Below are 12,500 nucleotides of genomic sequence, written 5' to 3' on the forward strand. Positions count from 1 at the left end.
CTCACTATACACCATTACTGAATAGTAATAATAATGATAATAATAATAATAATAATAATAATAATAATAATAAACATTAATTATGACCAAATTGTTTGATAAGCTTGAAATGCTGTTTTATATATATATATACACACAGTATAGTACTCACACACACAAGTGAGTACACCCCTGACATGTTTGTAAATATTTTATTATATCTTTTCATGTGACAACACTGAAGAAATGCCCCTCTGCTCCAATGTACAGTAGTGAGTGTCCAGCCTGTATAACAGTGTAAATTTACTGTCCCCTCAAAATAACTCAACACACAGACATTAATGTCTAAACCGTTGGCAACCAAAGTGACTCCACCCCTAAGTGGAAATGTCCAAATTGGGCCCAATTAGCCATTTCCCCTCCCCGGTGTCATGTGACTCGTTAGTGTTACAAGGTCTCAGGTGTGAATGGGGAGCAGGTGTGTTAAATTTGGTGTTATCGCTCTCACACTCTCATACTGGTCACTGGAAGTTCAACATGGCACCTCATGGCAAAGAACTCTCTGAGGATCTGAAAAAAAGATTTGTTGCTCTACATAAAGATGGCCTAGGCTATAAGAAGATTGCCAAGACCCTGAAACTGAGCTGCAGCACGGTGGGCAAGACCATACAGCGGTTTTACACGACAGGTTCTACTCAGAACAGGCCTCGCCATGGTCCACCAAAGAAGTTGAGTGCACATGCTCAGTGTCATATCCGGAGGTCGTCTTTGGGAAATAGACGTATGAGTGCTGCCAGCATTGCTGCAGAGGTTGAAGGGGTGGGGGTCAGCCGGTCAGAGGGTGGGGTCAGCCGGTCAGTGCTCAGACCATACGCCACACACTGCATCAAATTGGTCTGCATGGCTGTCGTCCCAGAAGGAAGCCTCTACTAAAGATGATGCACAAGAAAGCCTGCATACAGTTTACTGAAGACAAGCAGACTAAGGACGTGGAACACTGGAACCATGTCCTGTGGTCCGATGAGACCAGGATAAACTTATTTGGTTCAGATGGTGTCAAGCGTGTGTGGGGGCAACCAGGTGAGGAGTACAAAGACAAGTGTGTCTTGCCTACAGTCAAGCATGGTGGTGGGAGTGTCATGGTCTGGGCCTGCATGAGTGCTGCCGGCACTGGGGAGCTACAGTTCATTGAGGGAGCCATGAATGCTAACATGTACTGTGACATACTGAAGCAGAGCATGATCCCCTCCCTTCAGAGACTGGGCCGCAGGGCAGTATTCCAACATGATAACGACCCCAAACACACCTCCAAGATGACCACTGCCTTGGTGATGGACTGGCCAAGCATGTCTCCAGACCTAAACCCTATTGAGCATCTGTGGATCATCCTCAAACGGAAGGTGGGGGAGCGCAAGGTCTCTAACATCCACCAGCTCTGTGATGTCATCATGGAGGAGTGGAAGAGGACTCCAGTGGCAACCTGTGAAGCTCTGGTGAACTCCATGCTGAAGAGGGTTAAGGCAGTGCTGGAAGATAATGGTGGCCACACAAAATATTGACACTTTAGGCCCAGTTTGGACATTTCCACTTAGGGGTGGAGTCACTTTTGTTGCCAACGGTTTAGACATTAATGTCTGTGTGTTGAGTTATTTTGAGGGGACAGTAAATTTACACTGTTATACAGGCTGGACACTCACTACTGTACATTGGAGCAGAGGGGCATTTCTTCAGTGCTGTCACATGAAAAGATATAATAAAATATTTACACAAATGTCAGGGGTGTACTCACTTCTGTGAGATACTGTATAGATAGATTAGATAGAATAGATAGATAGATAGATACATAGATAGATACATAGATACATACATAGATACATACATACATACTTTTTTCATCCCAAAGGGAAATTCACAGTTTCCAGCAGTATCCACAAACACAGGTAATAGATAAAATAGGAAGGAATTTAACTAAAATACCCAAATTAGGGTACAATATATATAATGTGTGTGTGTGTAAGGGGCAGATGTTTTTCCTTCATTCATTCACAGGCCTCCCAGCTGCCCAGGCCTTTTGTTGCTGTCCTTTCACAGTCCAATGTGTGTGAAAGGCGCAGCTGTCAGTCTGCTGGCCGAAGAAATGGAAGATCTTTCAGCTGAAATATATCAGGAAATTTCAGAAAGGGAAAAATAACACAAAACACACAATTTCTGATGTAATATGTACGTTTAAAAACAATGACTGACATTTTACATGTTTATTATTTTTTACAATAATAATAATAATAATAATAATAATAATAATAAATCATTATTTATGGAGCTCTTTTTATTCACATTGTCGTGACAGAAAGTAATTCAGGATAAAAGATAAGAAGTAAACAAATACAAAAATCATGTTTTCAAGCTGAAAATGCCTTCAGTGTTCACAGCAGATGGGTTTAAAATGTGACATATTCCACTATTGTTATTTAAATCCTGGGTCTTGACCTGCTGTCTGATGACAAGTGTGTGTGTGTGTGTGTGTGTGTGTGTGTGTGAGATTTATTGATGCAGACTGTCTGATCCACACACTAATGCTCTGATATTAGTCTCGTGCAGTTTGTCTGCTTCATACACAGATAATGTCTTTACTCTGTAGAAATCTACAATTACATCATAACAGCGCTGGTGCACATTGGGTTATTTCATACATTAAACAGTAAAGAGTCTATATAGCGAATAATTTTGGATTTACGTGAAGATAGTTAAGAAGATGGGTCGATTATCTTTATGTAAGTTATTGTGAGGAATCGAAAATCTTGTCACTTCGAATCAGAATCAGAGTTGACTCTAATGAATCGGGAGTCGAATAGATGGCGACTGATTTCCCGTACAGGAGTCGATTCTGTGGACATTGATTCAGCAAAAAATATCTCCACGTAGAGAGTGAAAGTAGAACGTTTATATTTACTTTTTGTATATGCTGGATCAGAACTGCCCAATTGCAAGGTATTCATCACTTAAAAAGCGCTGTGCGTTTTAGTCGGTCCACTCGAGAAATGTGAACATCTGTGAGAATTCGACTCAGGATTAAGAGTCGAATACAAGTGAATCGAACAGGATGGCGCGTGCAGTGCACTATCGTCACGTTAACCTTAAAATATTTGAGGATGGTGGCTTGAAAATGGTGATTCGCCTGAGAAACTGTGTTCGTTTTTGTCATGTGTGGTGAAATGAAATCTGGGGTGTCACTTGAGTATAAATGATAAAAGAGAGAAATAACAACGTCTTATTTATGTTAGCCAACTAATTAGCCAACATGCTAAACATTTCTTTGTGAACAAGCGTCCATCCCGTAGCCACGCCCCCCTCCGCCATGACACTTCAACGTAAGCTGTAACTGTCCTCCATCTGGATTCTGATTGGCTGGAATGAGTTCGCCAAGGCACGTCTCTTCATGAATATGCAAATTATAGCAGGCGTCAAGCTAGTGTGTGCTAACAAACAGCGAGCTAGGCTAAGCTAGTTAGACAGAGAGCGCATAGATACAGCGGAAGAACTAGGCAAAACAAATAGTGAAAAAAGAAAGAATAGAGAGAAAGAGAAAGGGATCGTGTGTGTGTGTGTGTGTGTGTGTGTGTGTGTGTGTGTGTGTGTGTGTGTGTTCGAATATACAGAAGGGGAAAAGAGGTGGTTTCCGCCATGATTGTGTGTTTGTAGGACTGGCGATGAAATCGAGTAGCCATGGCCATGTCTCTGAGTGCAGACGATGAAGATTACGACTCGGACACAGCCGAACAGGTCAGCACACACACACACGTTTACATTTCTATCCTCTTTCCTTCACACTGAGTGTCCCTGTGCTTCCTCTTTCTGCCTTAAAATGGAAGACATTCTCTCTCTCTCTCTCTCTCTCTCTCTCTCTCTCTCTCTCCTTCATTTCTTTCTTGCTCTCCGTCTAGAGAAGGGAACAAGGGAGTGAGCTGAGATCTGTCTGTCTCCTGTCTTTCTGTCTCCTGTAATGATGCTCTGCTCTTTCTCATAAAGCTGAGGATCATTTGGTGTGAAAAGCTTCTTCATTTATTAACACTCCATTACATCATTTCCTGTTGTGTGTGTGTGTGTGTGTGTGTTTAAGGTTGTTGGAGGCAGGTTGTTGTATATTTATTGTGTTTAGGGTACAGATGGAGATTAGGTTTTCATGTAGATGTTGGAGGTGTGAGAAATGAAAGTTTCTGATGTCTCCTCTGACCTTTAACATGACCAGACATGTGTGGTCTGAACTGACCTGTGTGTGTGTGTGTGTGTGTGTGTGTGTAGGTGAGAATAAGATTTGTCTTCTTGGGTGGAGGAGCTGAAATCCCCCTTTTCCTCCATCCTGCTGGCTCAGGACATAAAGAAACTGAAACAAACTTCTGTTCAGTTCCACTTCCAGTTTTTTCTCTTTATGTTCTTTATGTTCTATTTAAAACATCAGTCAAACTTTATTGTGGCTCTTTTACCCATAACTCCTTCCAAAAAAGGCATATCAATCATTGTGTTTCATTGTCTGTTGTTGTTGTTGTTGTGGTTATCAGTGTGTGTGGCTAAAACAAATCCGGCACCAATACTTTTATTTATAATTAAAATTATTGTACAGCAAAGTGATAAAAGTTCCTCAGAAATAGAGAGAGAGAGAGAGAGAGAGTGCACTTGAGGTTAATCCACAGGTCACTGCGCTCTTCACAAAACACAGGGGTGTCAATATTGGTGGAGGAACTTGACTGACCCCAACCCCATAGAACACCTTTGGAATGAAATTTGGAGTGGAGACTGTGATCCAAAACAAAAGTTTTGGGACATCTACCTTTACCTGCACATGAATGTAATATGGAGTTGTCCCGCCCTTTACAGCTATAACAGCTTCAACTCTTCTGGGAAGGCTTTCCACAAGGTTTAGGAGTGTGTTTATGGGAATTTTTGACCATTCCTCTAGAAGCACATTTGTGAGGTCAGGCACTGATGTTGGACGAGAAGGTCTGGCTCTCAGTCTCCACTCTAATTCATCCCAAAGGTGTTCTATGGGGTTGAGGTCAGGACTCTGTGCAGGACAGTCAAGTTCCTCCACACCAAACTCACTCATCCATGTCTTTATGGACCTTGCTTTGGTCACTGGTGTGCAGTCATGTTGGAACAGGAAGGGGTCATCCCCAAACTGTTCCCACAAAGAGCATGAAATTGTCCAAAATGTCTTGGGATGAAGCTGAAGCATTAAGAGTTCCTTTCAGTGGAACTAAGGGGCTGAACTCAATGACATGGAGGGGTGTCCCAGTACTTTTGGCAATATAATTGTACTTTGGTTTTCTCTGTATTCTAGATGTTATTATAATTATTATTATATACTGTATTAAAAAGGGATCAGCTGAAAAGTTTGTGCACCCCATTCCCAGTTTTCCTGATCCTGCCTGTCCACTTGTGTGTCTGTGAGTTGTTCAGTGAAGTTCTGGACAGCAGCTCTGACAGACAGCTCTGTTTTAATACTGTGTGTGTGTGTGTGTGTGTGTGTGTGTCAGTCATGCTATTGTCTCAGTGTTCCATTGTCATAATATTTAAAGTGTGTGTGTTGTAGGATTGCTCAGTGATGACTGTACTCAAATGAGGGACTTATTGGAAGTGTTATTCGTGTGTGTGTGTGTGGGTTTTCCTCAGAACTGGGAACAGAGACAGTTAGTGTGTTTATGTGGAAATTGGAAACCATGCGGAAATTTAGTAAAGACTGAAAGTTGGATTTGAACACAGCCTTCGTTTGTGTGTGTGTGTGTGTGTGTGTGTGTGTGTGTGTGTGTATGTGAGTGAGAGATCAGTAGTGTGTTGTGTAGCTGTTTTTCAGTGTGTGTAGAATCCAGTGCTGAGTAGTTATACACTCATTAAGACCTAATGCTAATTAAATGTGTTTTATCGTATTTTAGCAGTATAACATGATGCTGTGACAACAGTAATAATGTTTATTACCACTTTATTAATGTGTTGATGAAATTAATTAATTGATGATGATTATTAATTAATTGTGTTAATGATGAAATATTACTGATTAAGAGCTTTAATGTCTTTCAGATGGAGTGTAGTGATGTTTAGAGTCTCAGCAGCAGTTTTGTTAAGAAAAGAATAGTCATTTAAATTGTGATGAAATTTCTGAAATAATAAAGTTAACATTTTATTTGTTAAACATAACATGATGTTAAATTAAATTCTTCCTATTTTTTTTGCTCATTTTTTTATTCTATCACTGAAATTGCAACAAAATGTTGCGAGTTCACACACACACACTTTCTGTGTTCATGTAATGTGGTCGATGTGAGTGACACACTCCTGTCTGGTGTAGTGACTCAGTGATGAGTGTACAGTGTGTGTGTGTGTGTGTGTGTGTGTGTGAGAGCGAATGAGAGAGAGAGAGACTCATCATGTTCTCTGCTCCACAGCAGAGGCCAGCCAACAGGCCCAAACCCAAGATGGCGTCCACTCCCACAGCGTCCACGCCCACCACATCCACCTCATCATCCTCCGCAGGGGGCGTGGTGAAGTTACCCTCTAACCGGAGCTCATCGGGGGCGCGGCGCAGACGCACACGCTGCAGGAAGTGTGAGGCGTGTGTGAGGAGTGAGTGTGGGGAGTGTCACTTCTGTAAGGACATGAAGAAGTTCGGGGGACCAGGGCGCATGAAACAGTCCTGCATCATGAGGCAGTGTATCGCTGTAAGATATACACACACACACACACACACACACACACACACACACACATATAAAAGAGTTCAGTATCATGAGGCAGTGTGTTGGTTGTGTCCCAAACCACATGTTAATTGACTAACAGAAACAATTAAGAGTGTAGCCTACATAATAAGAATTATTACAGATTAGTGTTTGAGTATGAAGGGTGTGTGTGTGTACAGCCCGTACTGCCCCACACAGCGGTGTGTGTAGTGTGTGGAGAAGCCGGTAAAGAGGACACACTGGATGATGAGGAGGAGAAATTTAACGCCATGTTAATGGAATGCTCCATCTGCAACGAGATCGTCCACCCTAACTGCCTAAAGGTCAGGACTGGGGCAGTGTCCCAATCCCTCTAAACACTACTAACTTTAATAAACACTCGTTTGTGTTCAATAGTTTAATAAATTTACCTCTCTCTCTCTCTCTCAGGTGAAGGATGCCGCAGGGGTAGTGAATGATGAGCTCCCTAACTGTTGGGAGTGTCCTAAATGTAACTACGCAGGGAAGACTGGGAAAGTGAGTTTCAGAAGAGCGATCAGTGTGATGTGATGAACATTCTTTACACAGAGAGTGTTTATTATGTGTGTTAAATGAAAGAAATGATGAATGTGTAACCATAGCAACAGTACTATGCTGATAGTGAGTGAGGAGTAAATCAGTGATAAAAAGCGTGAGGTATAAAGTCGTCTTGTCTCGTCTCGTCCTCTTGGCCTGCAAGCAAAAACGAGGCCCAGGGTTTAAGTACGCGTCCAACCTGCCGGGCTCGCTGCTGCGGGAGCAGAAATCCACACGGGACGGCAAGGACGAGGGCGAGCGTAGGAGGAGCGAGAGGGACGACACCCCCAGGATGTCCTGTGAGGAGACGCCCACACTGCTGATGCCCAGAGATGTGCCCCGGCCCCGACCCGACATGCCCAACTTCCTCAGGAAGAAGAAGAAACTGTTTGATGATGATGATGAGGAAGAGGAGGCTAGTGCAAAGAAGAAGGTAACATCAGAGGCTGGGTAGTCAAGTTACCCTCTATCCCTTACCCTCTATCCCTTACCCTCTATCGCTTACCCTCTATCGCTTGCCCCCTACAAACTACCTCAAACACACCACTCCCTTTTCCCTGTGCTGTACCCCCTACCCCTATCCCTTAACCCCTACCCCTATGCCCCTCTCCCCTACACTGTACCCTACCCTGTATACGTACCCCGTATCACCCTATAAATGTTGTAAGTGTACTAGTTCCTGAAGATATATTTGCCTAAATCGCTCCTCCGGGAGTAGCTGAAGAAGCCGTGGAAGCCAGAGGAGTCATTACTGCCGAAGATGTCCTCGATGAAGATGGAGGAAGAGGAGCAGTCAGAGGCAGATGAGGAGAAAGAGGAGGAGAGCAAACAGCCTTCACGCAACAGGAAGGAGTTCGGGTCTGTGAGGAAACAGGAGGAGGAGAGGGACGAGGATGAGGACGACACACACAAGGTACGTGAGTGTGTTTTATCCTGACGTGACGTTATGTTACCACGTTGCCGGTCTCTGATGCTGACTTCGTGTCTCTCTATCAGTTTGTGAAGGAGGAGGATGAGGAGGATGAAGGCAGTGAGCTGCAGGAACGAGCACAGAGAGCACAGCGGGCTAAACGAGCACAGCGCAGGAGGATGGGGCGGAACGATCACGCGCTCGCTAATGAGAACCTGCAGCCTGACGACAGCGAGAACGACGAGAACGACAAGAAAAACTTCCGGAATGGAGAGAACGGAGAGAGAGCGCACCTGAGGGCACGTGAGATGAACGGTGAGAACCTGACACTCCATGTGATGCTTTTTATTTTATTTGTCATGACCCTCTGTGTGTACAGGACTAATAATTGTGTATGTTTGCTTGCACAGGTGCATCATGGGATTTGCGGCATTTTTACCCGTCTCAGATTGTACCGTTGGGTCTGAACCGTATCCCCCCTCCTATTCGCCCCCCACCCCCCCGATCACCCCCCAAATGTGTTCAAATGGAGCGTCATGTGATCCGGCCTCCCCCCATATGCCCTCCTCCTGATAGGTTGCCCCTGGCTGATGGGCGGAGCCACGTGATGCAGCGTGAAGCCTGGTTGGCCATTTTCAGTCACCTGAGTCACCGTGAGCTGTGTGTGTGTATGCGAGTGTGTCGCACCTGGAACCGCTGGTGAGGGAACATTAACAAACGGCTGTGATGTACACTATATTAATGCTAAATTATAGTAACAGTCAGGTGTGTGTGTGTGTGTGTGTGTGTGTGTGTGTGTAGGTGCTGCGATAAGCGTCTGTGGACAAAGATCAACGTGAGCCGCTGTAAGTCCATTACACCTCTGATGCTGAGTGGAATAATCCGGAGACAGCCAATCATGCTGGACCTCAGCTGGACCAACATCTCCAAGAAGCAGCTGAGTTGGCTCATCAACAGACTGCCTGGTGTGTGTGTGTGTGTGTGTGTTTTGTTTGTGTGTTTGTGTGTGTGTGTGTCTGTGCTCCAACACCTGTATAATGCGAATGCTCCAGACGTTACACTGTTTATCAGAGAGTAGCATTGTGTGTGATTTACAGATACACATATTGAGGTGTGTGTGTGTGTGTGTGTGTGTGTGTGTATGTATGCATGCAGGTCTGCGTGTGTTGATATTGTCCGGTTGTTCCTGGGCGGCCGCCTCTGCTCTCTGTACATCCAGCTGTCCACTTCTGCGCTCTCTGGACCTACAGTGGGTGGAGGGACTGAGAGATACACAGATTAAAGACCTGCTATCTCCACCTACAGACAACAGACCAGGTAAAACACACACACACACGGCCTATTTTTTATTGGGAAGCTTTCACTCTACACGTCCCTGTGAATGAGCTGTTACTATGGAAACAGTAACGTATCAGCACCAGCACAGTAATGACCTTTGACCTGCAGCACTACCTGTTCGCTCCTGTTATAGAAAATTAATCAACACCAATCACAATCCAGCATTCCCGTTACGGTGTGTGTGTGTTTCAGGTCAGATGGACACTCGGAGTAAACTGCGGAACGTTCTGGATTTGCGTCTCTCGGGGTTGGACATCACAGATGTGTCTCTCCGTCTCATCATCAAAAACATGCCACTGTTAAAACACCTGGATCTGAGTTACTGTAACCACGTCAATGACCAGAGCGTCAACCTGCTGACCGCTGCCGGAACCACCACCCGCGACTCTCTCACCGACATCAACCTGTCAGGTACAAACACACACACACACCACACACACACACACACCACACACACCCACCACACACACAGATTGTAAATATTTTACCTTTGTGTCATGTGGATGTATGTACTGACTGTGTGTGTGTGTGTGTGTGTGTGTGTGTGTGTGTGCAGTGTGTAACAGGATAACGGATCAGTCCCTCAGCTACTTTAAGCGCTGTGCGAGTATTTGCCGTATCGACCTGCGCTTCTGTAAGCAGGTGAGCAGGCAGGCGTGTGAGCGCTTCATCGCTGAGATGTCGGTCAGCGTCTCGTTCGGACTGAAAGAGGACAAACTGCTACAGAAGCTCAGCTAACACATACACACACACTCACACACACACTCACACACACGCTGAGAGGGTGAACATGCTGACAGGACATTAAAGTGTGTTTTGTACAATAAAATCTGTATTTAAATAGAGACGCAGGACTGGAGGACACACACAAACACACACAGAGTGGTGGTGTTGCTATGGGAAACAGAAACGTGATGTAGCTGCTCATTGTGTCTTATTTTGGTTTAATATCGTTCCGTGGGTTTTTTTATCTCTATATAATGGAATTTTTATGTTTGTGGTCTTAGTGTTAGACATGTTCCGCTTCCATATCGCCATGGTCACAAGAAAACACATCACGATTCAGTTGTCTCACTCAAAAAGAGGAGGAGCTTAAATTGAATCTGATCGGCCAATCACGTGACCTCACCACTAGCTTTTCTTTCTGTGATCTTTAAAGGATTAACCGATCGAGTTGAAACTAAGCTCCGCCCTTCTTGACCAAAGACACAACTCAGGACATCTTTCACAAAACAACTGACGTTCTGACCTCCAGGGCGAGTGATGGTCAAGCGTCTGTGGTGACATCACTGTGGAATGATGGAAGTGTGTTGGGATTGTGTGTCCAGCGCAGGTGTCTACTGTTCACACACACACACACACTTCAGTTCCTGTTCATCTCCGCTCGGAGGAATTAGTTTTTTTGTGCCATGTTTTCACATTTCATACCTCATGTTCCTCTTTCAGAAATAAAATCAGACGGAAGCTAAAAAAAAAAAAAAAAGAACCTTTTTCAGATGTTTTGATGAATTCATCTGAGCTTCACGTTTTAATCGTATGTAAAAGAAATGTACAGAATCTTCTGAGATGGTTCGAGCTGCAGGTTCCACACCTGGACTGTGGCTCCGGCCCTGCAGCGTTGACCTCCATCACTGTATTAAACACACTCATTATCATCAGCTGGAACTCTACAGCATCCTTCACCAACTTCAACACTTCTCTGTATATTTGCTATTTATATTTGTATGCAGTAATAAAAAAAAAGAAAGAAAATGCTCAGGTGTGTGTGTGTGTGTGATGAAGTGAGCTTGACCATACACAGCTCATTTCTGTCCGTTTCAGTTCCACAAACGAGTTACCATGGCAACAGATGATGTTGGCCACGCCTCCTCAGTGTCGGGTTTAGTGGACAAACTCTACTGTCCAGTCCTCCAGCAGGAATAAACCCTGGGTTGAGTTTTTACCTTTTATCCTGAACCCATGTGAGCAGAACTGAACCACAGAATCAAACCTCAACCAAAAACACAGAATTCTGTCTTAAAGGAACAGAGGAAAAAAAACAAACAGCAGCAGTGAATTTTTCTTTATTAATCTTTTAATTATTTTGAACACAAAGCAGTAAGAAGTTGCAGGGAGTTTATTAGTTCATTATGGATCAAAGAAAATAAACATATGAGTCACCCAGAGGAATGAACACAACTTATAGCAGACTGTTACACACACACACACACACACACACACACACACACACACACACACACACACAGGTATTGCTCTGGGGTTCCAGGTGAACTCATCACCTTCTATTTATTAGCTCAAGTGTTCTGCATCGCTTCATTTCAATCAACCCCACACATCTATTACGTTACTGCTCACAAGTACACTGACCCCCACACACACACACACACACACACACACACACACACACACACACACACACAATGAATGAGAAGAAAAGCATTTGGAACGTTGTATCCTGAGTTGTGAAGGAGGAGCCGATCTGACTCCGCAGCTGAAGTGTGTGTGTGTGTAAATAGATGCTGCATCGTTGTCTCCTGTGGAATGTTTGCATATTGTGTGTGTGTGACATCAGGACCTGAAGACGTGGACGGCGCGGATGACGTACTGCCTGCAGATGGGACACTCGCTCATGCGCTTCCCGCACTTGGTACAGGTGACCATGTGACCGCACTCCAACAACACACAGTCAATCACCGCGTCCATGCAGATCCGACACAGGTTCTCATCCACCGCCAGACCAGCACTCCCACCGTCTACACACACACACCATTATTAAACTCAACACATCACATTCCTGCAGGTTTGTCTTCAAGGCTCAGCACACACACCCAGGAGGGAGTTAAAAGATGAAGATTTTTTTTAGAGAATGAAGTTTTGCGCTATGAGATGAGAGAAATCCCGTCGTCCATGTTTGATGGTTTCCCAGCATGCATCTATCCCCATTCAGGCTCTGTGTGTGTGTGTGTCAGTAGATGTGATGCTGTCCCTGT

General features: G+C 44.4%; 2 protein-coding genes across 5 annotated transcripts in view; one reads left to right on the plus strand and one right to left on the minus strand.

Moving 5' to 3' along the window:
- Nucleotides 1–3,078: 3,078 nt before the first annotated feature.
- kdm2ba (lysine (K)-specific demethylase 2Ba) lies at nucleotides 3,079–10,996 on the plus strand. 3 transcript variants are annotated; one of them, XM_058390157.1, is made up of 12 exons: nucleotides 3,079–3,759; nucleotides 6,417–6,689; nucleotides 6,887–7,030; nucleotides 7,137–7,223; nucleotides 7,426–7,695; nucleotides 7,981–8,175; nucleotides 8,259–8,487; nucleotides 8,583–8,871; nucleotides 8,974–9,137; nucleotides 9,328–9,489; nucleotides 9,703–9,921; nucleotides 10,067–10,996. In XM_058390157.1, the coding sequence occupies exons 1-12, from the start codon at nucleotides 3,703–3,705 to the stop codon at nucleotides 10,246–10,248; spliced, it is 2,271 nt and encodes a 756-aa protein (XP_058246140.1). In that variant the 5' UTR covers nucleotides 3,079–3,702; the 3' UTR covers nucleotides 10,249–10,996. The 3 variants fall into 3 exon arrangements, with proteins under 3 accessions (XP_058246140.1, XP_058246139.1, XP_058246138.1); XM_058390156.1 differs by having other exon boundaries at nucleotides 6,420–6,689; nucleotides 7,417–7,695; XM_058390155.1 differs by having other exon boundaries at nucleotides 3,080–3,759; nucleotides 7,417–7,695.
- Nucleotides 10,997–11,557: 561 nt separating this feature from the next.
- Nucleotides 11,558–12,500, minus strand: part of rnf34a (ring finger protein 34a) — a 10,713-nt gene continuing 9,770 nt past the window's right edge. Inside the window, exon 8 of one of the 2 annotated variants that reach the window (XM_058390164.1) lies at nucleotides 11,558–12,263. In XM_058390164.1, the coding sequence (XP_058246147.1) occupies nucleotides 12,079–12,263 (185 nt within the window). In that variant the 3' untranslated portion in view covers nucleotides 11,558–12,078. The other variant, XM_058390165.1, reaches the window with a different exon arrangement.

The sequence above is a fragment of the Hemibagrus wyckioides genome, linkage group LG05 (assembly GCF_019097595.1).
Source record: "Hemibagrus wyckioides isolate EC202008001 linkage group LG05, SWU_Hwy_1.0, whole genome shotgun sequence".
Classification (NCBI taxonomy): domain Eukaryota; kingdom Metazoa; phylum Chordata; class Actinopteri; order Siluriformes; family Bagridae; genus Hemibagrus; species Hemibagrus wyckioides.

Bases quoted from the DNA above. Each gene is read 5' to 3' on its own strand.
- kdm2ba (XM_058390155.1), top strand. From the start codon at position 3,703: ATGGCCATGTCTCTGAGTGCAGACGATGAAGATTACGACTCGGACACA. The intron at 7,696-7,980 runs GTAACATCAGAG...CTCCGGGAGTAG, and splicing joins AGGCTAGTGCAAAGAAGAAG to CTGAAGAAGCCGTGGAAGCC. The intron at 8,176-8,258 runs GTACGTGAGTGT...TCTCTCTATCAG, and splicing joins ATGAGGACGACACACACAAG to TTTGTGAAGGAGGAGGATGA.